The sequence below is a fragment of the Notolepis coatsorum genome, assembly GCF_963971535.1.
Source record: "Notolepis coatsorum genome assembly, chromosome: 16".
Classification (NCBI taxonomy): Eukaryota; Metazoa; Chordata; class Actinopteri; order Aulopiformes; family Paralepididae; genus Notolepis; species Notolepis coatsorum.
Genome location: NC_140180.1, coordinates 94,217,378 through 94,245,012, shown reverse-complemented (window position 1 = coordinate 94,245,012; position 27,635 = coordinate 94,217,378). Strand labels below are relative to the sequence as shown.

The following is a 27,635-nucleotide window of genomic DNA, read 5'->3' as shown; positions in this document are numbered from 1 at the left end:
CATTTTACAGACACATACTACCCCGTCCTGATGTGTCGAGATCACTCCCAGCTTGCCAGGTATCCTAAGAAAAAACACAGAAAGAAAGAAAACAGAAAACAAAACACAAAGAAAATGCTGCCAAATCAATAAATGAAAAAATAAACCAAACTTGTGAGCTTTCTAGCTCATTTTTAACTAAGAAATAAAAAAGGGAAATCAAATGAATAAACGAAATGTACACTCCCGGCCTAAGTCAGGAATTGCTCATATCACACTAGAAAAGAGAAGTAAAAATAAAAGTAAACAAACACCTATCCTATTGCTCATAACTGTTAATATGCTTCTATCAATACTATAAAATACTAGAAACAACTATGAGTCTTTTCAATTTCTTAATCATGCAGTCCACCTCTTGATCAATCTGAATGTTGACCGAGCATGGATAATTTACTGATCACTAGTTGCCGCAGTGTCACATCATCACACTGTCTAATATCGATTAACTGTTTAACATAATTTAATCCTCTTGTTAAGTCTGATTAGTTCATGCATTTGTCAGTCACCCATACATTCGTTTTTAGTAACTTTCATTCATAATCTAATCAGGAGCATGTTTTATCATCCAATATATCCCACCTCTACCCTAGTTAGTTGCATATATTTTTATTCTGCCGGTGGCCTCTGCAGACATGACCTTTGAAAATGACCTTTCACTCCACAGCCCCAACAACACTGGCGGTCTCCCCCGGGTTGTGGGACCCGGTGGGTCAGTTGCCTGTGACCGGATGACCCTGGGGTCATCGGGCCCAGAACACGTCCTGGTGGCGTGCCATCTTCGCCATGGTTCCCTGGAGCCTGTTCGGAGGAGAAAGCCACATACCTATTTGGTCCAGTCACAGTTCCTTGAGAGGGGCCCGTGGTTGGGAGGGGCCCGCCACCTGTACAAACACGCTCTGTTGTGGATAGATGGGCCTGCTCCGCACAGGTCCGAGCAATGTGTCCGAGGGTCCCACACGTCCAACAGTGCACCTGCCGCACACGGTAGCCAATCGGATTCCTGCCTTTGCCTACACCTTTTCCTCGTGGTTGCCACCTCGTGGGTGGTCCTATTGGGGTTAGTTGTTGTTCCGGCACGGGTTGTGGCCCCAACTGGGCCTGTCTCTGGCCATCTGGTTCTCCAGAGGGAGAGGGAGAGAGGCGATTGGAACCTGTCTCCCCTCCGGGCTGTGTGGGCTGGAGTAGGCCTTGGAGATAGTCCACTACCCGTCTAGCCTCGGCTAGGTGATCTTCGAGAGGGAGGCACGTCTGTAACTGGCAGTCATCTGCAACGGACACTTCAGCTTGGAATACAGCTGTCTCTGGGTCGCTTGCTGCAACGACTCCCTGTGGCGGAGTAAAAGACATTATTTCCAGTCCCTCCGTCTCACTGGACACTAAAGGGGAGTCGATCAAATTCCAGTCAATCAAGTCAACGTCCAATTCGGTCAATGTAATGTCTGCAGAGGTTATCGGCATTATCTTGATTTGGGTACGCATTCTACACCGGCCTCCTTTAACTACAAGGTTCTGTAATGGCCTGAATATCTTTGGCCATCTCTTCGTCACTTTTATTGTGACATCTCCAGTCGTTGAAATAGACAGATTGTCTACCCTTTCTATGGTCAGTGCATCTAACCCTCCGGTTGCTCCTATCTGTGTATTTTCCATTCTCACCTTTCTTCAATCACTCGTAACGTCACCGTTTGGAAAGCAAGTTTCTCTGTATTCAAACTATTTTTACCAAACTTGAGTTAATTTCACTCACACTTTTATATTGGTGTAAACAGGAATTGATAATTTCGGTCTTGTGATACTATACCCCCTGACTGTCAACAGTCTCTTTGATTTCCCTGTTGGGGTTCGGAATTGTCAGCGCCGGCCATCCGTCCTGGAGCAGCTGTGAAGAGAGGAGCAAAAAATACACTTAATTATCAGTGACATTTGCCATTCACAATCCATCATTTGTCTTTAAGCATGGAATGTCGGGCATCTCCTAGACTATGATCATATGAGAGCATTTGTGCAATTTTCGTTTTTGATTTATCAATGACACCGCCTTAATCTTTTTTCCAGTTGTCTCCATTGGAAACCCAGATTCTCAATCCTGTTGTCAAGATCCTCCTTATTACCACTCCGGGGAACTTATTTTCCATCAGCTGTTCCCTGAGATGGTGGTCAATCAGAAAGTTGTTATTCACAGCCTATCATTCCTAAACATCTGTATCGGACATTGTAATTTAGGTGAATAATCTTACTTTTACTCTAATTTGCAAATGACTATGTGTATGTGTAACTATATTTATTTCTGTCCGTGAAAGCCTAGTATGTATTTCGCTCATATTACATTACACATTATCAGTAACACACATATTTTCCATTCACAATCTCTCACACAGTTACTATATATCCCCCGTAACACCTAACCCTTTAGGTGTTAAAATAACGCGCTCCCCACGGGAACAGAAATCAATTTTCAGTGCCTTATGTCACTGAAGTCCCCGTGCATTTAGAACAGTGTCACACAACCCGTTCATAACCACAGGTGGCGACACCATCCCCATACTGAAAATCCTGCCGACCAATGACATTCCACTGGCCAACTCGTCCTGTGGCCCACGGCATCACCCCCAGTTTGCAACCTGGAACGTGACACCCCGGGCCCCTTACTCAAGGATATTCAAAAATCATTCCACTCACAACCCACTCAACCACCGTAACCAGTCACCCATACACTCACACACAATATAATTCGACGCGCGTAGTGTGGCAGCGAGCCTTTGACGAGTGCACGCTTAGCGCACCCCGTTAATGCGCGGTGGCAGACAGCGAGCCCACCCCCGCCACGACGTTTAGCAGTCCCCGTACCCCTGGTAAAATGAAAAATGTGCGCAGTGTGGCAGCGAGCACCGACGAGTCACACACAGCGCACAAAGCGTGGAGGCAGACAGTGAGCCACGACGAACTGTCTACCCACACCCCCACCGCAGGCGCAGCCGAGCAGAGTATTTTATGCTCCGACTTACGGCCCACCAACATGAACTGGTACCGAGCCCCAGCCGGGGCCCGTCCAAATGTAAGGAAAGAAGTACGAACAAAGCGTTTAGGTTGACATGGTAGCCTATACATTTCAGTGTGATTGCATGCAAAGTTTGTCATTTGAATATTTAGCTTTTTTTTTTTTTTTTTTTTACTATCTCCTCGATGTCTTGATTGCAGTGTCTTGATTGCAGTGTTTTGTATTGAATTGCATAAAAGAATATATGACTTGTCGAACAAAGCGTAGCGCCAACGCAGGCAATACCACTGCCAGCACTAGAAATTCCCTAAAAACAACAATAAAACTGAATATGGAACAACATACGCATAATAAGTCCCAAACTCAGCCTACCGCCTTTGAAACCTTACAGTAAACAGCAATAAACAATATACCTAGCACTACACCGCGTTTGAAACCCATAAAAAACTCTATATACAGGCCCTAACCTAGGAGAGAAAGAGAAGCGTTTCGGGGGGGCCTAGGGGGGGGGAAGTACATGGAAGAGAGGCGGTGTTGAAATGAGGGGAGCGAGCGAGAGGGGGGGTAAGAGAGAGAGAGAGAGAAAGAGAGAGAGAGAGAGAAAGAGAGAGAGGGGGAGAGAGAGAGGGGGAGAAAGAGAGGGGGAGAAAGAGAGGGGGAGAAAGAGAGGAAGAGAGAGAGAAAGAGAAAGAGAGAGAGAGAGAGAGAGAGAGAGAGAGAGAGAGAGAGAGAGAGAGAGAGAGGAAGAGAGAGAGAGAAAGAGAGGGGGAGAAAGAGAAGAGAGGGGGAGAGAGAGTAAGAGAGAGAGAGAAAGAGAGGGGGAGAGAGAGAGGGGGAGAAAGAGAGGGGGAGAAAGAGAAGAGGGGGAGTGAGAGAGGAAGAGAGGGGGAGAGAGAGTGTACAATGAAAACGTTCTGTGAGCAGAATCCAAACATATTCATCCTGTACACTTCTGCCCCCTACCTTATTCCCAATAAACTCCACCTTTCCCTTAACAATGGACGCTCGCCACCCCTACCAAGATGGACGCCCGGCACCCTCCCAAGATGGACGCTCGGAGCCCCGTCAAGACGGACGCCCCCTCGCGAGACATACCGAGAGTCCCGTCATGTCATGACGTCAGCACAGTTAGCTTAGCATGTTAGCTTAGCATGTTAGCTTAGCATATTAGCTTCGTTAGCCTCAACCTAGCGCGCGCTTACTACGTCACATCCGGCGACCGCTTTAGCCGTTTAGCGCGGCTAAGTAGCATTAGCTTAGCTTACCCCACGATCCCATAAAAACGTTCCCAACGACCCGTTCCGCCGCGCGGGCCGTCCCCTCGCAACGTTAATATAATACTTCATACCCCACAACAGAATCCTATTACCCTCAAAACGCCAGTGTAGAGATCTAAATAGAAATATAAAAACTTAATAGTAAAACACCAGTTTGACCCCTCCGTCGTCATTTCCGGCGAGCTTAGAACGACTTCCGGGTCGGGTTTAGAAAATCCCGATCACCTTAAACATGTATATAAATATTTTAACCGCCACGAATATGAAAACTTTTAAGTGCATTACATATCCCCGTAATCCCAAGACACTATCGATCGACCTTATACATTTGAATTACGTCTACTTTTCGCTCCGCATGCTCCGGTGTCCAGAGGCTAATACCACAGCTAACGGCCGCTGCGTTCGACGGGCCTCGGAAAACCGGCGTTCTTCTTAAAATTCCCTACGGCCAACCGGTGCCCTAAATTACACAATAACATAACTATACTCTCACACGTCCCACCAATCACTCCTAACCATAAACATTCGCCAAACATACATTCATACACGCTTCCTAACACAATTAAAAAGTACACAATTAAAAAATTCAAAATCAGCATTCACGCACATTACCGTTTTCTCGAACGCCGCACGCGGCGCGACCGGTAAACATTCCATTAAGCACTATTTTGTTACCGCACGCCCGCCCGCGCCCAAGGCTAAAACCAGACCTACTCGTGCTAACTCTTCTACTGTAGAGAATACTATGCATCGGCGTGCTTCAGTCACTACTCTAAGAGACATACTACGCACGTTGTCTATCCCGGCTTAACTCTGAGCACGAATCTAAGACATGTTCCTATCCCCTACTTGTTCCGACTGGCAACGGCGCTCTGTTCATAGTGCTAACATTTTTACTATAAAATATACTACGCCGGTGATTACAGAGCCACCCTCCCCAGCCAGAATATTCAAATTAATTTACCCTTACATCATGATTACATGAGGTTAAATTCTTTAGTTTCTTTCCCCAACCCCTTGTTGTTCGAACTGAGCAGCCCATTCTTCTTCCACACTCACCTCTCTGTAACTTCTTCCAGTTACTTTGAAGACGATCGACCAGTTGTTCTCCTCGTCGACCGGCGTGTAGGCTGATGAGTGAAGGGAAAAAATCTCGTCCAGGGCCGCCACTGGTTCATCCGGGTCACGGCACCAAAATGAAGTGGATTCCCAGGCTGTTTTGGTTCTGCTCTGCTTCAGAACCTGTTGGTTAGTACTCTCGGCGTTGTGTCTCAATACTTTAAAGCTGGGAATCACTTCTCTTCAAACTGACTGAGCAGGCAGAAAGGCATCAGGAATTAAGGAGGAAAGATAGTTTAACAGTTGTTTAATAAGAGAGAAACAAATTACAATAAGAAGATGCTATGGTTGTTGATCACAAAACACTATGCCGTAAGATGATAACAACCAGACTAATATCACAGTATAAAGATAAATTGTTGCTGGTCTTTGTGTTGTCCTGGCTGACAAAACAAAGCAGTCTGTTTTCCCTCCAAAAGTCCTTTGTTCTCTCGTTGCCTGCTTCCTTGGGTGAGATGGTGGAGATGGTGAGAGAGGTCTTGTCCTTGGTGGTGTTGGTTGGTTCCAGAGTGTTCTTTGGTTGTTTCTTCCTTGAGTCCCTCTCTCCACCATTCCACCCCATTCTTATAGCCCAGGCCGAGTGTCTTTGAGTTGATGACATCATCACATTAGTGCCTCCAATCACAGGACTGCTTAAGCTGGCATTTGAAAATAGGGGTTTGGCCTATAGGCCAACCCCCTCCACCTAACTGCAAAAAGAGGCTGTCCTTTACCTTAATCAAAGTTTAAACATTGCATCATTTTCATTTCCTTATATCTTTTACTTAAACACATTACTTGACTTGTTAGTACTTTGATGTACCTCAAAATATATTGATTACCTAAACACAGCTATATTTCTAAGTCTGTTTGACTTTCAGAACATATATCTAACCATTCTGTTAGCTTAATAGAATACATTTCAATACCATATAACAAGCTTAACAGATTGCAGAATGTGTAACAATCAATTTAATCATATTGAACATTAATTGAAAATAGCACAGACACATTAACTAATTGTAGACATTTTAGTATGACCAAACACTAATTATATTTTAACTTACTTATTAACATTACTATTTTAACAATATACCAGAAAATAGTTAGTTTGGAGATCTCCTGTGTGTGTGTGTGTGTGTGTGTGTGAATGTGTATGTGTGTGTGTGAATGTGTGTGTGTGTGTGTGTGTGTGTGTGTGTGTGTGAGTGTGTGTGTGTGTGTGTGTGTGTGTGTGTGTGAATGTGTGTGTGTGTGTGTGTGTGAGTGTGTGTGTGTGTGTGTGGATGTGTATGTATGTGTGAGTGTGTGTGTGTGTGACTATGTGTGTGTGAGTGTGTGTGTGTGAGTGTGTGTGTGTGTGTGTGGATGTGTATGTATGTGTGAGTGTGTGTGTGTGTGACTATGTGTGTGTGAGTGTGTGTGTGTGGCTATGTGTGTGTGTCTGTGTGTGTCTCTGTGTGTCTGTCTGTGTCCCCAAGCCGTAAGCAGCTGATAACACTTCTTTGATGTAACAGTTGTTTCACTGTGTGTGTGTGTGGATGTGTATGTGTGTGTGTGGATGTATATGTGTGTGTGTGAGTATGTGAGTGTCTGTGTGTGTGTGTGTCTATGTGTGTGTGTGTGTGGATGTGTATGTGAAAATGTGTGTGTGTGAGTGTCTGGATGTGTATTCGAAAATGTGTGTGTGTGATTATGTGTGTGTGTCTGTCTGTGTCCCCTGGCCGTAAGCAGATAACACTTCATGGGCGCTTTGATCACTGTGTGTGTGACAGGAAACTTCAGCAAGATAACATGTCTACGTAACCTTTTGTCTTTTGCTTTGATCTACCCCCTAAAGGGAAGTCTTACCCCAGCTGCCACTATGCCATTGTCACCCCAGGAGGGCATTTGCACAATCAGTCTTATGTAACCACACACAGACAATCTATGACTTATTGTTTTGAGGCCCAAATATTTCTACACATTAGTTAAATCATGAGTCTATGTTTGGGAATTTACTACAGTTGTCAAAGTGGGCAGGGGTGAGGTGGGTTCTGGGGGTAAGGTCAAGTAGTAGTCTGACCAGTTTGTTTTGTGATGTTTGGAATTTTGTTTTAAGCGCCTTTGAGGTGCTTTGGTACCATGAGGTGCACGCATAGTCGTAGTACCCTTGAATGAGTGCTCCTGCCAGAGTCTTCAGGGTATTCTTGTTTACCAGAGAGGAGATCCGGTACAAGAATCTAGTTCGTTGGTTGACTTTTTTTATTACATTGGATGCCATTTTGTCACAGTACTGTACCATCCTCCTGAAGTTAGTGTTACTAGAAGTAATCTGCACTTGTACTGAAGTACTTGGTCTGGTCAGATCTTAGCAAATATTTAGAACACTTGTTGTGCCGAATTCTGACACCCTGCCAGAATCTGACCCACCTCGTGTGAATAACGTTAGAAATAAGAGGGGGAAAAAGAAAAAAATGGCGTAGCGCGATCCCGGGGTTTCACGTTTGATTGATTGATTGAAAACGTTATTAACAGATTGCAGAATGGGTACAGTACAGTACAGCTCAAAACATACAATTGTTAAGGGGATGCAGACCAGAGAAAGACTTTCGTCTTGTTTACATCAGGGTCCCCCATTTTCAATTCATCATAACATTATATGACACACACGACATACAGATAGACAGTAGGCCTACTGCTACATCTATACATTTATGACATACCAGATTTGCAAATACAGTACTATTTGTGATACAAAAAGAGTCCAGAAAAGAGAGTATATACATTTGATGTAGAAACTGTACATTGGAGGAGGTTGGGTAGGTGGGGTGGGGTTGAGGGGGGGGGGGGGGGGGGGGGGGTTGGGTAGGAGGGGTGGGGTTGAGGGGGGGGGGGGGGGGGGGGGTTGGGTAGGAGGGGTGGGTGGGCGGGGGACACTGTACAACTGTACAAGCAAAACTGTACATTGGAATATTGACAAAACCATACTTCGTCATTTACTGTACATTGGAGGGGGTTTTGTTAGGACATTTACAGGGGCCAGTTTCGAATTGCAGTCTCCCGTAGGTGTTCTTTGAGAGTGGTTTTGAAAGTGGGTAGTGATTCACATTCCTTTACAGCTTTACAGTATTTGGTGAATGATCCGGGTGCTTTATCAGGGGGTGTGTCTTGGATGGGGATGTGGTGGGGATTGATGTGTGGGGTGTTTGGGGGACTGGCTGTTCCGGGGGGGTTGTGTTAAACCCTGTGTTAAACCCATATTGGGGCTGTGTTAAACCATATTGTACGCTGGGTATCTTTGAAATTCATATTGATATATGATATATTTTTGACCCACCCCCAGCCCCCCGGTCACGCTTGGTAGTTCTTTTTTAAACTGGTCGGGTCGCGGTACACCTGAGAGTGACTGGATTCACTCGGTGCATCACAGTCACGAAAGGGGCTAGTGTTTGCCTAGAACAGAAATGTGTTCTTCAGTTACTTTCACTATTTGCTTGTGATTATAAGTCAGATTTTTAGAGATTAGTTTTCTCTATAATGTGGCCACACACTTCACATAGTTAGGGCTATTGTGAGTGTGTTCACTCCAAAACTGCAAAGACACCAAGATTAGAAATTACTATAACAACACAAACTAAAATCTTTAGCCATGTAACCCAATCCACTCCCATTAATTTACTTGCAGTTAGAACCTACTGGCGCTAGAGGGAGTTGTAACCCAGCAGATAGATTTAGCATTGTATTCCTCCAGACAATAGGTGAGATAGAGTGCAGCCCATGCTCAGGGCTGGATTTAAGGGGGGGTGCAGTGTTACCACGGTAAGCCTTGTTAAAGTGGAAATGAAGCAGTGAGCAATGTGATCCTAGTTTGTATGTTGTGTACCTTGTGTAAGACAGGGTTCTATAATCAAATGTGAAATCTATCTTATTTGTCTGAAAAATCAAATATAATATCCTGTTTTCAACATGGGCGCCGCCATTTTGTTGCTGACGTCATGCCGCTGGTTTGGTGTATACACTGCTGGTTAGCTGCCTATAGTGAATGGGTCAGTCAGTAAATAAAATGTTGCCTACAAAACAACGGGACCGCGGTGGTTCTGTTTGTATTGCTCCTGGCTGTTCAAACTAATTTTACCATGTGAGAGAGAGGAAAGTTGGTTAATTTCCACAAACTACCAGTGAAAAAAACAGTGTTGTTGGCATGTTGGCTCAGGCTGGCTGCACTCAGGCGGCGCGACCAGCCTGTTGGACAGGGAAGGAGGATCTGCAGAGAACACTTCATTGCCTCGGATTATGTTGTTGGGGTGGGATGTTTGTCCAGAAGACCACTAATCAGCTGAAGCCTGATGCGGTTCCCTCGGTCTTCGACAGACAGACCGGCGTTAGCTCTCGGGAGCGATCGCTAGCTAGTTGGCACCAGCCGGGGACCGGCGTTAGCAACCGGGAGCGATCGCTAGCTAGTTAGCACCAGCCGGGGACCGGCGTTAGCAACCGGGAGCGTCGCGGAGCATTCAGCCTGCTGGCTACCTAGATCCACTTCAACCAGCCGAGCGTCGGGAGCTCCAGCAGCTTGTCGATGTGCTAATAGCCTGGAGCCAGCTACCGTTAGCTTGCAGAGGCTCCAGCACACCGACAAGCTGTGTAGCCAGCTACCGTTAGCTTGCAGAGGCTCCAGCACACCGACAAGCTGTGTAGCCAGCTACCGTTAGCTTGCAGAGGCTCCAGCACACCGACAAGCTGTGTAGCCAGCTACCGTTAGCTTGCAGAGGCTCCAGCACACCGACAAGCTGTTTAGCCAGCTACCGTTAGCTTGCAGAGGCTATTAGCACACCGACAAGCTGTGTAGCCAGCAGGCTGAATGCTCCGCGACGCTGGTTGAAGTGGATCTAGGTAGCCAGCAGGCTGAATGCTCCGCGACGCTCCCGGTTGCTAACGCCGGTCCCCGGCTGGTGCTAACTAGCTAGCGATCGCTCCCGAGAGCTAGCGCCGGTCTGTCTGTCAAAGACCGAGGGAACCGCATCAGGCTTCAGCTGATTAGTGGTCTTCTGGACAAACCTTCCACCCCCAACAACATAATCCGAGGCAATGAAGTGTTCTCTGCAGATCCTCCTTCCCTGTCCAACAGGCTGATCACGCCGCCTGAGTGCAGCCAGCCTGAGCCAACATGCCAACAACACTGTTTTTTTCACTGGTAGTTTGTGGAAATTAACCAACTTTCCTCTCTCTCACATGGTAAAATTAGTTTGAACAGCCAGGAGCAATACAAACAGAACCACCGCGGTCCCGTTGTTTTGTAGGCAACATTTTATTTACTGACTGACCCATTCACTATAGGCAGCTAACCAGCAGTGTATACACCAAACCAGCGGCATGACGTCAGCAACAAAATGGCCGCGCCCATAATGCTAAATGCTTCAGAAATGCACACAACAAATCGTTTTTTCTTAGAAACTGCTTATTTTTATAACGTGATTTCTTCTGTGGCTTATCTAAATACTAATGTAATGCTATGAATATGTATTTATCGCACTGCTTCATCTCCACTGATGATGTTTTGTTTTTATCTTTCTTGGATACTGACAGATCAGTGTACACGCAACACACGCACGCGCGCACACACACACACACACGTCTTTAGACACCAAGTGAAACACTTAACAAACAACCTCACTCCTTTTTCATTGTCTGCATGAGAGGGAGGGAAAGTGAGAGAGTGGGAGAGATGTAGAGAGGATAGTGGTAGAGAGGAGAGAGAGAGAGAGAAGGAGGAGGAGAGGGAGAGAGAGGAGGAGAGAGAGGAGGAGAGAGAGGAGGAGAGAGAGAGAAGGATGAGAGGGAGAGGAGGAGAGGGAGAGAGAGAGGGGGCAAACAGATAAGCAGAAAGGAAGAAAAATAAATTAAAATAAAATATTATTCATTGATCCCCTTGGGGAAATTCTGGTGTCATAGCAGCATGGGGGTGGGTGGCCAAGGCGGCGGGGGTGTATCTATTCTATTTTATTCTATTATTATTTGTATTTTTTGCACAATCGAAGCGGGCATGGCCACCTTCATTTCACTATATGTCTTGTGTATGTATGTGATGAATAAACCTCTTGAATCTTGAATGAGTCTGTGGCTGAACATGCTCCTCATCTTGGCTAGCTCCTCATAGAGGGGGGGGGGTTCTCCAGGATAGCTTCCTTCTCATCCTCCTCTCTGCCACCACCTCTAGTTTGACCAGCTCAACTTGGAGCTAGCCTTCCTCGCCAGCTTGTTCAATTTGTTGGTATGCCTTGAGTTGATGTAGCTAGTGTGACAACCCCATCCCTCTCCTACAGGTTGACAAAGGGATATGCATGTGTGTGCTAAACCTGTCTGTCATTCATAGCCTGGCAATCACAGGAGGAGGAGGAGTTACATCTGAGCTCAAAGGCTATAAGGACTGGCTTCTCCATATTGTCTCTCTCTCTCCTCCAAGCTGGCCATGATCTTTTTTCTTCTTCTTTTTTTTTTGTTTTTTTTTTTATATTACTTGCATACACCACACACTGACTCATCCATGCACTCACTACTGATCCACAACTGACTGATATTACTGATCCACTCATTCTTTAATTCATTTTTGTAAATAGTTTCATTGGTTAATTAAATTACTTTATTTAAATCCGCAAGTACTTGTGTGGTCTCCCTTGTTTTGTCTGTACCCTGAGCATGGTTCATGACACCAGCCCCCCCCCCCCCCCCCCCCCAGCATACAACGGCAAAAGAGAGGATGCTGGCCAGACTGGTAAACCGACTGCAGCAGTCTATTGCACACATTGAAGGACCTGAGTCTCAGGAAGAACAGTCTGCTTTGTCCCTTATAGAGGGCCTCTGTGTCTAATTTGTTGGAACTTGTATGTCTCCACTATCTCCACCTCATCCCCTCGGATGGTGGAGTTGGGAGGGGGGGCTTTTCTTGCTTCTCCAGTAGTCCACCACCAGCTCCTTGGTCTTGCTAATGTTGAGTTGGAGGTGGTTGCTGTCACTCCATACAAAGTTCCACCAGGACTCTGTACTCATCCTCATGTTCATCAGCAGGGGTACTTTGTTACAATACTTAAGTACTGTTTTGGGGGATTTGTACTTTACTTGAGTAAAGTAGGTTTAGGTTTGTATACTTGTACTTTTACTCTCAATTACATTTTTACATCAAAAACATACTTTTTACTCATGCAGACTTACAAAGTACAACTATTTTAATTAGTATTTGTTTCTCTGGCCGAACTAACTTTAACGTAATTAATCCTGCGGGCGCCCTTTATTTAAAAACAGCCAATCAAATCCCCATCAATAAAAAAATGTCCCGCCCATACCCATGCTGATTGGTCCTTGTGCAAGTGAGGAAAGCGGGATCTTTGATTAACTCTTTGCCCGCCAAACCAGAGAAAAGTCGGGTTTCGTCGCCAACGGTTGAGCGCCAAACTCTCTTTTTCCTTTGATCCCCGTTCTAGAGCTCCCTGGGTCTCCCTGGCACATCTGCCTACGTTGCAATGACGATCAAATCCTGTAGTATCGCCTACCTTTTGAACTGGGATAGTTTAGTGTGGGGACACTTTTTTTTTGTCTGCAAGAACTCCTCCCCCTCAGAGGACAGAGCGATCACTCTGAGATTTTATCGCCCCGTATACACAAGTATGTATATAATCTCGATGGCGATGGGATCACTGGGATTATTCTTTTTGGAGTACCTTGTGGCTAAGGTAAGGTATATTCTATGTCTATTTTACTGAACCTGAAACATGTTTTTGTACCGATCAGTGTCGTATTTTACCGGACCTAAAACATGCTTTTGGTAAATGCTTTTGAGTTAAAATGACACCCCCCCCCCTTGATGATTTTCTGAAGACATATGTACATGTTATATACCTTTGATTTGGAAGTATTTGGGGTTATTGCATATAACATGTCATATCTCGCGATCTATGAAAAAAGACTGGATTATTTTGGCAAGGGGCGATGTTTAGCGTGTAATGTGTGTAAAGTGCACAAACTACAGTATGTAGAAATGAACTGGTTAGTCAGTGATGGACTATGAACAATGCCTGTCAAATGAGCCATACTATTGTCTCCATAGCTATAATACAGAACACACGATGGGTCTGCAAACATCGCTAAAATGGTCAATAACGCTGGCTCCATTGAGTAAAGATGGGAAAAGAGCGTGGCGGTCAATGATTTCATTAAAGACCTGCTATCAGAAGGTTTTTAAAGTAAAAAAAGTTTTAACTTTTACTTTTTAGTACTTAAAAAGTACATTTAAAAGTAGAAACCTTTTTACTTTTACTCAAGTCTGTTTCTAGCCAGATACTCTTGGCTCCTCTGGTCGAAACCTACTGGAAAACATGTTCAACTCGCTCTCCAGCAAGCCTCCACACACAGCTGCTGCAACCCTGTAATCATCCTGACACACCTGACCACACCTCTCTGCTGTTATTGGCCTGTAGCCACCAGTCTGTCTCTATAGCTGACCTCTCTGGTGTTATTGACCTGTAGCCACCAGTCTGTCTCTATAGCTGTCCTCTATATTGACCTGTAGCCACCAGTCTGTCTCTATAGCTGTCCTCTCTGGTGTTATTGACCTGTAGCCACCAGTCTGTCTCTATAGCTGTCCTCTCTGGTGTTATTGACCTGTAGCCACCAGTCTGTCTCTATAGCTGTCCTCTATATTGACCTGTAGCCACCAGTCTGTCTCTATAGCTGTCCTCTCTGGTGTTATTGACCTGTAGCCTCCAGTCTGTCTCTATAGCTGTCCTCTCTGCTGTTATTGACCTGTAGCCACCAGTCTGTCTCTATAGCTGTCCTCTCTATTGACCTGTAGCCACCAGTCTGTCTCTATAGCTGTCCTCTCTGGTGTTATTGACCTGTAGCCTCCAGTCTGTCTCTATAGCTGTCCTCTCTATTGACCTGTAGCCTCCAGTCTGTCTCTATAGCTGTCCTCTCTGGTGTTATTGACCTGTAGCCTCCAGTCTGTCTCTATAGCTGTCCTCTCTGGTGTTATTGACCTGTAGCCTCCAGTCTGTCTCTATAGCTGTCCTCTCTGGTGTTATTGACCTGTAGCCACCAGTCTGTCTCTATAGCTGTCCTCTCTGGTGTTATTGACCTGTAGCCACCAGTCTGTCTCTATAGCTGTCCTCTCTGGTGTTATTGACCTGTAGCCTCCAGTCTGTCTCTATAGCTGTCCTCTCTGGTGTTATTGACCTGTAGCCACCAGTCTGTCTCTATAGCTGTCCTCTCTGGTGTTATTGACCTGTAGCCTCCAGTCTGTCTCTATAGCTGTCCTCTCTATTGACCTGTAGCCTCCAGTCTGTCTCTATAGCTGTCCTCTCTGGTGTTATTGACCTGTAGCCTCCAGTCTGTCTCTATAGCTGTCCTCTCTATTGACCTGTAGCCTCCAGTCTGTCTCTATAGCTGTCCTCTCTGGTGTTATTGACCTGTAGCCTCCAGTCTGTCTCTATAGCTGTCCTCTCTATTGACCTGTAGCCTCCAGTCTGTCTCTATAGCTGTCCTCTCTGGTGTTATTGACCTGTAGCCACCAGTCTGTCTCTATAGCTGTCCTCTCTGGTGTTATTGTTCTGTAGCCTCCAGTCTGTCTCTATAGCTGTCCTCTCTGGTGTTATTGACCTGTAGCCACCAGTCTGTCTCTATAGCTGTCCTCTCTGGTGTTATTGACCTGTAGCCACCAGTCTGTCTCTATAGCTGTCCTCTCTGGTGTTATTGACCTGTAGCCACCAGTCTGTCTCTATAGCTGTCCTCTCTGGTGTTATTGACCTGTAGCCACCAGTCTGTCTCTATAGCTGTCCTCTCTGGTGTTATTGACCTGTAGCCACCAGTCTGTCTCTATAGCTGTCCTCTCTGGTGTTATTGACCTGTAGCCACCAGTCTGTCTCTATAGCTGTCCTCTCTGGTGTTATTGACCTGTAGCCACCAGTCTGTCTCTATAGCTGTCCTCTCTGGTGTTATTGACCTGTAGCCTCCAGTCTGTCTCTATAGCTGTCCTCTCTGCTGTTATTGACCTGTAGCCTCCCCTCCAGCCTGTCTCTATAGCTGTCCCTTTTTGTAACTGTAAAAAACCCTTTTCTTCTCTGTGCATGCATTAGCTTAGCGTCATTCACTAGAAAGTAGGTGTGCCCGTGTAACCTACCGTAGTTCCCAACCGTCATGAAATACACTCCAAATACAACTCCAAAACGTTCCTGTAAACATGCCGTCATTCTTGAACTGAAAGCGCGTTCTCGTACACCTGAATTTGCATACAAACATGCCCGCCAGCTCGTTATAAGGCGAGGACCGTGTGCAAAAGGGAAGCGAGAGGCTGAACAGTATTCAACAGGTAGCTGGGAAGCGATTTGCGACTGATTAGATTCAATGTATGTATTGTCATCATACAGCACAAGTACAATACAACGAAAATAAGTTTGGCATCTAACCAGAGACAAATGTAATAGTAAAGTGCAATAGTAACATACAATGCACAGGTGATTAAACTGGGTATAAAATATATAAATACTACGGAGTAATAGTGCTCATCAGATGCATGTAGAGTTGTCGTAATATGTACAGTGATACAGGTATAAAGACCCTATAGTAGTAGTAACCCCCACAGCCCGACCGTCCACCAGCACTGCCCCGCATCCACCAGCACTGCCCCCCGTCCACCAGCACTGCCCCCCGTCCACCAGCACTGCCCCTCAGCTCGACCGTCCACCAGCACTGCCCCTCAGCTCGACCGTCCGTCCACCAGCACTGCCCCCCGTCCACCAGCACTGCCCCCCGTCCACCAGCACTGCCCCTCAGCTCGACCGTCCACCAGCGCTGCCCCTCAGCTCGACCGTCCACCAGCGCTGCCCCTCAGCTCGACCGTCCGTCCACCAGCGGTGCCACGTGTGCACCCAGTGCCTGTGGCAACACGGTCCAGGAGAGGGTCACCAACAGCCTGGAGAGGTTCGCTAACAGCAAGAGGACCGCGGTGGTGATGGAAGCGCTTGCGGTTACCCTGGCCCAAATAAAAATGCACATTTCCCAGACACCCTTGTTGGAGTATTACTGAAGTGATGTGTTTAGTTCTCTATTGTAAACTGTATCTAAAAATAGTGACAAAATCAAGTGAGTCAAATCCATGTTTAAAGGCTTTATTCATCCTACATCCGTGCAATTAATCGCTGTCGGACTTGGACAGCAGGTCTGTTGTCCGGGCAAGATGAGAAGTGGAATGTTTCTTCACTGGCTCTTACAATGTATACAATAAGCAATGTCAAAAAATACAAATAAAACCAACAATAAATAATAACAGAGAACAAGGCAAATGTGCTGAGAGCAGAATGTAGATGTGTCCATTCTGTTTCCATTCCAACCTTTGTCGTAAGTCCGTTGGTGCATGAGGTCCAATCACCTTATTCACACTTTAAAGAACACGCCAACATTTTGGGAAATTAGCTTACCGTCTTCTCCAGAGAGAGACAAGAAGATAGATACCGGTTCTGTGCGTTCAGATAGATAGATCTGGCTGAGATGTTAGCCTAGCTTAGCACAATGAATGGAAGCGGACATTCCCAAAATGTTGGCGTGTTCCTTTAACACTTTTGTTGATGGCATGGGAGGGTGGGAAGATACGGAAGTGTCCATTCACTTCAATGTCACTAAATGATCACCTGTTTTTATCTTCTGTAGTTTTCATGTTTTTAATATGGTAATGAATTAGTCATCTACTCATTTATTTACCAGGGAAAATGCACATTAACATTTCAGTTTCCACATCAACGTAAATGTGCCAGAGTTAGCTAATGAGCACATTTTTCTTAACATGCACATAAAGAACTGTGTCATCAGTATACATTTGTACAACCTGAACGGCAGGCCATTAATGTACAACCTGAACAAAATAGGGCCCAGTATTGATCCTTGAGGAACACCAATGTTACAGTTAAGGTATGTTGATCGAGTATTGCCGATACGTACACCTCGCTTCTTGTTTGTTAAATATGAATAATTTAATGGCATCAATGGAGAAATTAAAAACGATAGTTTAGTCAGTATCAATAGCCTTCTTTAAATAAAGAAAAACTGCACTTGTCTAATTTGACTTTACACTTTCAAGAAAATGTGTCCGTTTCTGTTGAGTGGTCGGTGTGAACTCCGAATTGCATTGGATGCAGAGGGGTATGGCCCTTCATATGAGCAATCAGCTGTTTTGCTAACCATTTCTCAACCTTGGATACTAAGGGTAAAATACTGATGGCTTTGTAGTTTCCCCAATTGTTTGGTCACCAGACCTGGTAATGGGTGTCAGAACAGCTGACGTCCAGGTGCTTGGAAAAATCATTTGCTTAATCAGATGAGCAATGGGGGTAGACTACTAGGGCATCCTTATGTAAAACGTTTTTATAATCAATTTTATAATTATGACACTGAACAAGCTCTTTTTAATGAAATTTGCAGCAGTAATAACATCGGAGTCAATGCGCTTCTCCTGGTTCTCCCACCCCAGCCTCGTCTCCATTAAAGATGGCGGCGATGTGAAGTGCGTGTGAATAAGACATTTGGTGTGTGGTTATGACATTTAGGTACATATTATTGGTATTTTTACATCTGATGATGTATTTCCATTGATTGTTAGCAATGGTTATTCTTGGCTGTCTTTTGTTTCTTTGTTGACCCGTCTTATTTTATTTTCACTTTTTACTTTGGTCATTCTAATTAACGAATACCATTTGACTAGAATTGTTATACACGATATATACATACTGTAAATTATAATGAACAAAGTACAATTTAAATGTAAGACCATGAATAGCATTACAATTATGTACATATACATACATAAGTATATAATCATCATATATTGAATTTATAATTGACAATCACTCACATTCTACTGTGTCCTGTGAGGTTAGGGTAAAGAGTTAGGAAGACTATAATCACATTTTATGGTGAAAACCGACCCAAAGAACTCCCAAGAAAATGTTCACTAAAAGGAATGACATCACTAGCTGCTGAAACAGTGACACTACAGATGAGGTGTATTGAATCTAAACCAGATTACCAGACTCGTCTAGTTGTGCTGAATCTAATCCAGATTACCAGACTCGTCTAGTTGTGCTGAATCTAATCCAGATGACCAGACGTGTCTAGTCGTACTGAATCTAATCCAGATGACCAGACGTGTCTAGTTGTACTGAATCTAATCCAGATGACCAGACGTGTCTAGTTGTACTGAATCTAATCCAGATGACCAGACGTGTCTAGTTGTACTGAATCTAATCCAAATGACCAGACGTGTCTAGTTGTACTGAATCTAATCCAGATGACCAGACGTGTCTAGTTGTACTGAATCTAATCCAGATGACCAGACGTGTCTAGTTGTACTGAATCCAATCACAACACTCGTATACAACAGCATCTATAGTACTATGATGTATGATCACAGTAGTAAACTAAAACAGTGTGTACTGAATATAGTCCTGGCACAAAACTAAAACAATGTATTGCTATGTTGAATGACACTAAACAACAGATTATATTGCTGTACTGAATATGCTCCCAATACAAAACTACAGCCGTCTGCATTAAATGTATGAACTGGCTGTAGTTTGTGACATAGTTTGATCAGTTTCTAACTTTCTATACAACATCTGTATCGAAACTGATCAAAACTACGGCACAAACTACAGTGCTCTATTGTTGATGTACATAAATCTGTGGCTGATCGCACCAGTTCATACATTCAGATGTTGCCTTGATATAATGCGATTGCCAACCAAGTCATGATTAATACATTCCTAAAATGAAAGTGGTTGCATTATGAAAATGACACGACATACATCTTAACTACAGTTATACAGTACACATAAGCATGTCTACCTGTTACAACACTCACTAACAGTAAAACAGTCGTCCTGCACGCGTGAACACTTTAGGCAACCAACATGCCCTTCCGCGTTGCTCTGAATTGCTCTGATTGGCCGAGCGCGTGCATGTGCATGACCTGGCATGGCATTAAGCTCCAGGAGAGAGGAGAGAGGCTGAAAACCCGCAGTTCTTGCCCGACTGATGGGAGCCGAATCCCGGATCCGATTTTTCTGATGAATACCCCCAAAACATGGAGGTTCCGAACGCATGGAAGTATTGATTGCGCCGTAACGAATCATTAAAAAAATATACCGTTAACTGGAATATGTTGTGCCTTTACACATATGTTGGATTATGTAATTGGTTTGTCATGACAAACTAATAAAAAAATCGCGATTTACCCGGTGGCTACAACAACACACAGTGACTACAGGTGGATCCAGGTAAGACGGTAGACGGTAAACCGGATACGATATCTCGACGACTAGAGTTATAATAATTCTGATCAGAGCTTGAAATCAAATGGTTGCAAAAAAAGCTTTTCTCATACCATCCTAAAAGTGCAGCTACTGCCCAATCATCTGCCGGAACCCATCTGATCACGCAAGCAGCATCACGCAGCACACGCCTGGACCTGCTGGAGACGAGCTGGAGACGATGTATATAGATGCTAGTGAACACGTCATAATGTCCAGACTATGTACTATGGACTGTTGTTGTTGTTGTTTTAACCGAGCGGGAAGCACAGACGTGAGTTTAGCACATGCATCTGTAACATATAGAAAGCGCATACGTTACGTACAATGCACAGTTTAGAATCTTTTCCACAGCGATAAAACGCCACCTCCATGTGCGGAGCGGTGCGTCACAAAATGAAAACATGTGCCCATCCCTGTTTATTCACAGAACCTGATACTCTTCTCACTGGCAGATTGGAAGACAGCCTGTGTCGTGGAGCAACCAGATTTAACCAGTAGTAACTAACTAGTAGCTCTAGTAGTACTAGTAGGAGTGAACTGACGCAACCCAGAGCTGATTCTGAGAGCGAGGCAGAGATGTGTGCAGGTGTTGATATTGATAGATACGACTGAATTACAATACTCTTCTCAAAATAAATTCAACTATTTATAGTTCATGTCATGTATGTAGTATGGAACTTACATGCAGTCCATTGGTCATTACAGTGTTGCTCATTAGTTTGTCCCGCCATCCAATTATCCATAAATTCATCCAGCCAATTATCCATCCATCCATCCATTCATCCACTAATTGTTACGGTATTAAATTAGCATTTTCCATATTTAACATTTAACATGAAATTATCAACATTTTACATATTAAAAAAATAATATGACTCATTTGACTTGTTTCGATGCAGCTGCACTAAATTCAAGAGTTTTCTCTCTTTTCTTGCAATAAAAGCACAATATCTCTACTTCCTTCCTCTGTAACCCTCAGTTTCCAATGTCCAACTGCAGGTCCAGTTCTGCTCCAGTGGTTCAACCTAAACAAACAATGAAGCTTTTCAGAGCGTCAGAATACATGTGCAGCTTATGTTTAGCTGCCAGAGCTGGTATTAATATTTCAGTGCCTTCGACTCGCTGAGTGAAAGTCAAAATGCCTTCGACCTACTGAGTGAAAGCCAAAATGCCTTCAACTTGCTGAGTGAAAGTCAAAATGCCTTCAACTTGCTGAGTGAAAGTCAAAATGCCTTCGACCTACTGAGTGAAAGCCAAAATGCCTTCAACTTGCTGAGTGAAAGTCAAAATGCCTTCAACTTGCTGAGTGAAAGTCAAAATGCCTTCAACTTGCTGAGTGAAAGTCAAAATGCCTTCAACTTGCTGAGTGAAAGTCAAAATGCCTTCGACTCGTTGAGTGAAAGTCAAAATGCCTTCGACTCGTTGAGTGAAAGTCAAAATGCCTTCGACTCGTTGAGTGAAAGTCAAAACTCTTCGACCTGCCAAGTGAAAGCCAAAATGAAGTCTTTATTCCCTTCTATTTTCTTTATTCTTGACAGCTTCTTTCTTCATTCTTTCTTTTAAATCAGACATCCATACAGCTCCACCTCGGACGAGGGGCTGCTTCTCCTCATGCCCCCCCTCCCCAGCGCAGAGCTCCTCAACTGGGGCAGAAGGAGCAGTGAAGCCCCCCGGTCAGGTCAGTGATGGTTCCCTCCTTCACCAGCTGTCGTAACAGCGCCCCCTCTCTGTCCACGTTATGCATGGGCTGCTGCAGCATAAAGGACATGGGCTGAGAGAGACAGAGAGAGGAGTTGGTACAAAGAAAGACACTAGGACTCTTGTCTGTCTGTCTGTCTGTCTGTCTGTCTGTCTGTCTGTCTGTCTGTCTGTCTGTCTGTCTGTCTGTCTGTCTGTCTGTCTGTCTGTCTGGTCAAGACATTTCTTTTCTTTTTTAATTATATTTATTTTTGGGCTTTCTGTATTTTTCCCCCATCCCAATTTAGTCGTTATGCCAATTCCCTTCCTGGTTGTTGCGCGCATTGCCCCACTGCTGGCCTAATAGGGTGTAGAACTACCACATGCCTCCTCCGATACATCACCCGACAGCGAGGAGTCTCACTGGGGGAACGTAACGAGTGCGGAGGTTCACACTATTTCCCCCAGAGCCCCTCCCTGCTGAACAGGTGACCCGACCGAGTAGTAGGAGTCGCGACCAGGACACACACCCCACCGGCTTCCCACCCGCTAACACTGCCAATTGTGTTAGTAGGGACGACTGACCAAGCCGAAGGTACCGCTGACAGCTGGATTAGATCCCAGAGTCTCTGCGGTGGTAGGCGAGTGCTTAGTCCACTGTGCTACCCAGCCGCGCCCCTGGTTATAGGCTTTTCTGTCAACTCACTCAGTCTTAACTCATTGACCACCAAACCCGAGATAAGTCGGGTTATCTCGCCATGCATCGAGCGCCAGAAACCCGAGATTTCTCGGGTTTTGGTCCTTTGATCTTTTCCTTTGATCCCCGTTCTATACGGTCAGACGGAGCCCTCTAGGTGTCTCCGATTCATCTGCCTACGTTGGAATTGCAATGACGATCGAATCTCACCAGGTGGCAGTATCGCCTACCTTTTGAACTCTGATTGTCTGAACTAAACTGTCTCTGTCCTGCTCCCTTTCTTTCCTGACTCGCTCTGAGGGGGAGGAGCTCTTGAAGAGCAATCGCTAGGAGATCTCCTCGCCTCAAAACCTATAGTTTCGCGTATACAAGTAATTACATATAAACGAGTAATCGCGATCGCCGATGGGATCATTGGAATAATTCTTTTTGGAGTACCTTCTGGCTAAGGTAAGGTATATTCTATGTCTACCTAACAGACTGCGCTGTACTTCAGATAATATTATGTTTGTGGGCCCTGCCACTGTAAATAACAATACACTTGTCAGATCACCTCCTCGGAGGACAGTTTGTTATAACAATATACTATAGAATATTTTCACCTCTCTGAGTGGCAAAGTTCTCTCAAATTTTATCGCACACCTTTAAGGCCAAACTAACCTTGTGGCCGTAGTAATGTAGTGGCGCCCCCTGCTGGGAGAGGTTGTAACCAAACCCTGCCAGGCTGACCTCGTCACAGAGGAGACTAGCCAGGGTCAAGGCTGTCACTCCCAGGGTAGGAACATTCTGCATGAGAGAGAGAGAGAGAGAGAGAGAGAGAGAGAGAGAGAGAGAGAGAGAGAGAGAGAGAGAGAGAGAGAGAGAGAGAGAGAGAGAGAGAGAGAGAGGGAGAGGGGAGAGAGAGAGAGAGAGAGAGAGAGTGAGAGAGGGGGGGTATATATATATATATCAATATATGCTTACAGCAAGGCAGAGAAATTCTGTCTGTCTAAAGCTACACTGACAGATGGTCCCAATACCAACCCCTGAATCACACTGGAAGCGAAAGCACTGTTTAGCAGACACTGAACGAATGCTGAACAAATGGTGAAAGACACTGAACGAATGCTGAACAAATGGTGAAAGACACTGAACGAATGCTGAAAGACACTGAACGAATGCTGAAAGACACTGAACGATGCTGAGACACTGAACGATGCTGAGACACTGAACGAATGCTGAAGACACTGAACGAATGCTGAAAGACACTGAACGATGCTGAGACACTGAACGATGCTGAAGACACTGAACGAATGCTGAAAGACACTGAACGAATGCTGAACAGACACTGAACGAATGCTGAACAGACTGAACGAATGCTGAAAGACACTGAACGAATGCTGAAGACACTGAACGAATGCTGAAAGACACTGAACAAATGCTGAAAGACACTGAACGGATGCTGAAAGACACTGAACGAATGCTGAAAGACACTGAACGGGACTTCCGGTTTGAGATGTTCGGGTAAGCGGCCATAGAAAAGAGCATCGAAAAAGGAAGTAAAAATATCTAAAACAAAATAAAAAGTAACAATTCAATGATCAAAGAGAAAAGGAAGGATGAACACGAGAACAAGTGAAAGAAAAGTGACCCCAGAAGAAATACAAACACGGAGAAAAGTTATCGACACAAGGAGGTGACGCAGCAGGTAAATCAAGCAAACATGGCGCAAGACGACAGAGCAGAGGTACCCACCTGGGTAGAGGAGCTACAAGCTAGCATACAGACTAGCATGCAAGCTAGCGCAATAGCTAACCAAGCTAACACGCAGAACATTCAGAATAACATCGACAGACTCAGAGAAGAATTAAAGAAGGGACAGGACGAGCTCAGAGAAGAAATAAATAAGAGACTCGAGACAATTGATGAAAAGTTACAGGAACAAGAGAAAGACAGAGACGTTAGAAAAAAGAACGGCAGAAACAGAGGAATGGAATACAAGGATTTTTTTTTTTTTTTTTTTTATGATGTTTTTTAGCATTTTTACAGCTTTTTCTTAGTCACGCAGGACCGACAGAGGAGAGGGCGAACGGGAGGAGAGGTGGGGAGGACATGCGACAAATAACGTCGGGTGCTGGGATCGAACAAGGGTCGGCCGCGTAGGTGCGCGAGGCACTATGGTATGCGCCACGAGGGCACCCCAAAATACAAGGAATTCTAATGGCAACTCTCAAACAACAAAACACGATGAGAGAGAAGCTAACAGACTTGGAGGGGAGGTCAAGGAGAAATAATATCCGAATATGGAGACTGAGAGAAGGGATAGAAGGAGACTCGATGACCAAATATGTAGACAACCTAATTCGAAAATAATTAGAAATGTCAGACCTCACCAAGATAGAGATTCAAAGGGCACACAGGGCCCAGGCCCGGGCCGAAGCCACAGACAAACAGACCACGAGAGCAGTTATAGTTAATTTCTTGACATTTGAAGTCAAAGAAAACATTCTCAGAGCAGCCTGGCAGGCGAAGATGGAGGTGGAGGGACAGAGGATAACCTTTGATCACAACTATTCAACGGAGGTGGCTGTAAAACGTCGGAGCTATGTAGAAATAAAAAAGACTCTGAAAGAGAAAGGAATCCGGTTCCAATTAGAGGCTGACATGCGAGTGGATTTTGACTCCCGCTCCTTCCCACTCCCACAGAAATAATCCCATCCCATCCCAATCCCAAATGAGAGTTTCGAAAAAATCCCACTCCCTCCCACTCCCACAGAGGACTGATCCCAATCCCGTCCCAATCCAAACTTTTATAGAATCCCACTCCCATCAAGATTAAGATTTAAGATTTGTTTATTAAGGACAATGCAAATTAATGAACATCATTTACATGTGTATGCATAACATCACAGCATGATAAAGACGTAAATATGCCGGGAATAGCACAGGGCTAATTTCCACCCGTAGTCCTAACATAAAACAAACTCCCGTTTACCAATCCTGCTCTGTTTTTCTTCCTCAGTATAAAATATGCAGTACATGGGTCACATCATGTCTGTAGGGCTGTACTTTAACTTTTTTTGCACATAGCACTGGTGCTACAGAGGTTGATAGTTTTGTAGCACAGGCCAAAATCTTGTAGCACAAGTATAAAACGTGTTATATTTGTGCCTATTATATTTGTTATTTAGTTGCAGTGCCATGTTTGGCTGTCATTTTCATGCTGACAAGTTGACGTCACACAGCCAGACACGTTACGTGTAAGGAATTATGGGATTTGGTGTTGGATGTATGGACTCTAGGGGTGGGAATCACCAGTTTCATCACAATACGATATTGATTCTTTGGACAACGATATGATATTTGCCGATATCACAAAGTCTGCCACGATACGATACGATGCAGGTCTCTGCAATCGATATGAGACGATATCATAAGCCCATTTAACACAATCAGTGACATTTAGATCAACTCAAAAAAGGTAACGAAAATATAATTTGAAAAAAAATTATTTAGCTCTTCCAGACATTTAAATGAAAAACAATCTATTGTTTTAAATACAAATAGACCTCCTGTTCACTGTAAAGTGCCACGTTTTGATATATTGAGCTTTAAACTTGAAATAACTAAGTTTAATTTTTTGGAACTCACAACACATAATCTAAAACCCCTCCCTACCTCCCTCTCGCAAACAGTTCCAATTTTTTTTCTATGTTGCATGATCATGTATACATTTATTATGTATTATATTTGTTATGTTTAAATATCAACATTATCTGGCCATCCTCAGTAAATACTATCAAACTCCTTTGACCTCACCTACTTAAAGGTGACATGCATTATAAATGTAATTTTTCAGTCTCTAGCATTGTATTATAGTAATAGGAGTTAGTATCAATGTGTTTTTGTGTCTAAATACCATATTGGCGGATTGCTCTGATTCAGCTCAGACCATTTCCTGCTAGATTTAATTAGGTCATCCTGATTTGAGGCATGTCGTGACGTCACCGGGGCCTGGGTAAGGAAAGCGGACAGTGATGCGATTGGCTCTGTGGTTGGAGCTAATGCCCGCCCACAATCTACCTAGACTGACTACACAGCGAGTGGAAACCACTTCCTCATACTGCGGCAGAGTGAAACCCGACACCTCTGCATGCACTCTGGAGGGAGAGAGAGAGAGATAGAGAGGGAGAGACAGAGAGAGACCACTGTGCAAACACTAGCACGCAGGCCTGGCTGGAGAAGGAGCTGCAAGCTAACATGGAAGTTAACACGGTGAATACGATGCAGCAAGGGATACAAGCTAACGTGGTGTTGGACCGCAACGAGGCCTGGCTGGAGAAGGAGCTGCAAGCTAACATGGAAGTTAACACGATGAATATGACGCAGCAAGTGATACAAGCTGGTTCGGGAGAGGTGAAACGGACGGCCCCCAGGGGAGGGACGGGGAGGCGCTGGATACAATCGGACCAACCAGGACTCGGGCACAGAGGTCGGCCAGACCATCCGCACACTAGATGCAGGCGCGGAGGTCGCCCGGGCCGGCCAAGATGCGAACACGGAGGCCACACGCACCAACCGAGATCCGAGCTCCGAGATCAACCGGACCAGCCAGAACTTGAATAACGAGGTTTCACACACCAAGCAGGACTCGAGCACTGAGGTCATACACACCGACCAAGATTCAATACCACATATGCATATAATGTGATAGTGAATGGAGGTTATGGTTCGAGACACACTGCAGACAACACACAGACCACTGGGAATACAGACAGGGTAAACACATTAGATGGGGAAATTGGGACTTGATTCGGGACATATACAATACAAATAACACGTACTGGACTAAACTGTAGAAACAAACACACATGACGCACAACTAAGCAAATTATTTGATAGTGAATGGAGGTTATGGTTCGAGACACACTGTAGATAACACACAGACCACTGGGAATACAGACAAGGTAAACGCATTAGTTGGGGAGGTTGGGACTTGATTCGGGACATATAATACAAATAACACGTACTATACTAAACTGTAGACATTAGCACACATGACACACAAATAAGATGACAGGGAACATGGGGAATCACATTCGGAGACCGGACCGCGGCTGGGCTTTCCTGTGTGTTGGGGGGTCAGTGGGCGTGGGGTGGGGCTCTCGGTGGCATGGGAAATAGCGGGCTTGGCTCGGTGGGGGGGGGGGGGAGTCCCCTATCCTTTCCTCTACTGGCCTGGCCCAATTGATTCAAGGGACCCGTGTCGCCGGGGGCCCGGCGGCGCGCGCATCGGCCTGGGATATGGGGGGCTCCTATGGGCTTAACTCAGGGGGGGGGGGGGGGGGTGTCGGGGGAGGGGGACCATCGTTTCCGCGGTTTGGACCGGGAGAGTGGGTCTTGGATGTTGTGGGGTCGTCTGTCGTGGGGTGGGGTGCTGGGTGGCATGGGAGGTAACAGCTTGGCTCGCCCCTCTACTGGGCCTGGCCCAATCAAATTCAAGGTACCCGTGTCGCTGAATACTCGGCCCCGCGTGAGAC

At 45.1% G+C, this 27,635-nt stretch overlaps 1 protein-coding gene across 1 annotated transcript in view; it reads right to left on the bottom strand.

Moving 5' to 3' along the window:
• Positions 1-16,533: 16,533 nt before the first annotated feature.
• st3gal5 (ST3 beta-galactoside alpha-2,3-sialyltransferase 5) overlaps positions 16,534-27,635 on the bottom strand; it is a 73,256-nt gene continuing 62,154 nt past the window's right edge. Inside the window, 2 exon segments of the mRNA XM_084331751.1 lie at positions 16,534-21,513; positions 22,777-22,902. Of these exon segments, the coding sequence (XP_084187877.1) occupies positions 21,382-21,513; positions 22,777-22,902 (258 nt within the window). The 3' untranslated portion in view covers positions 16,534-21,381.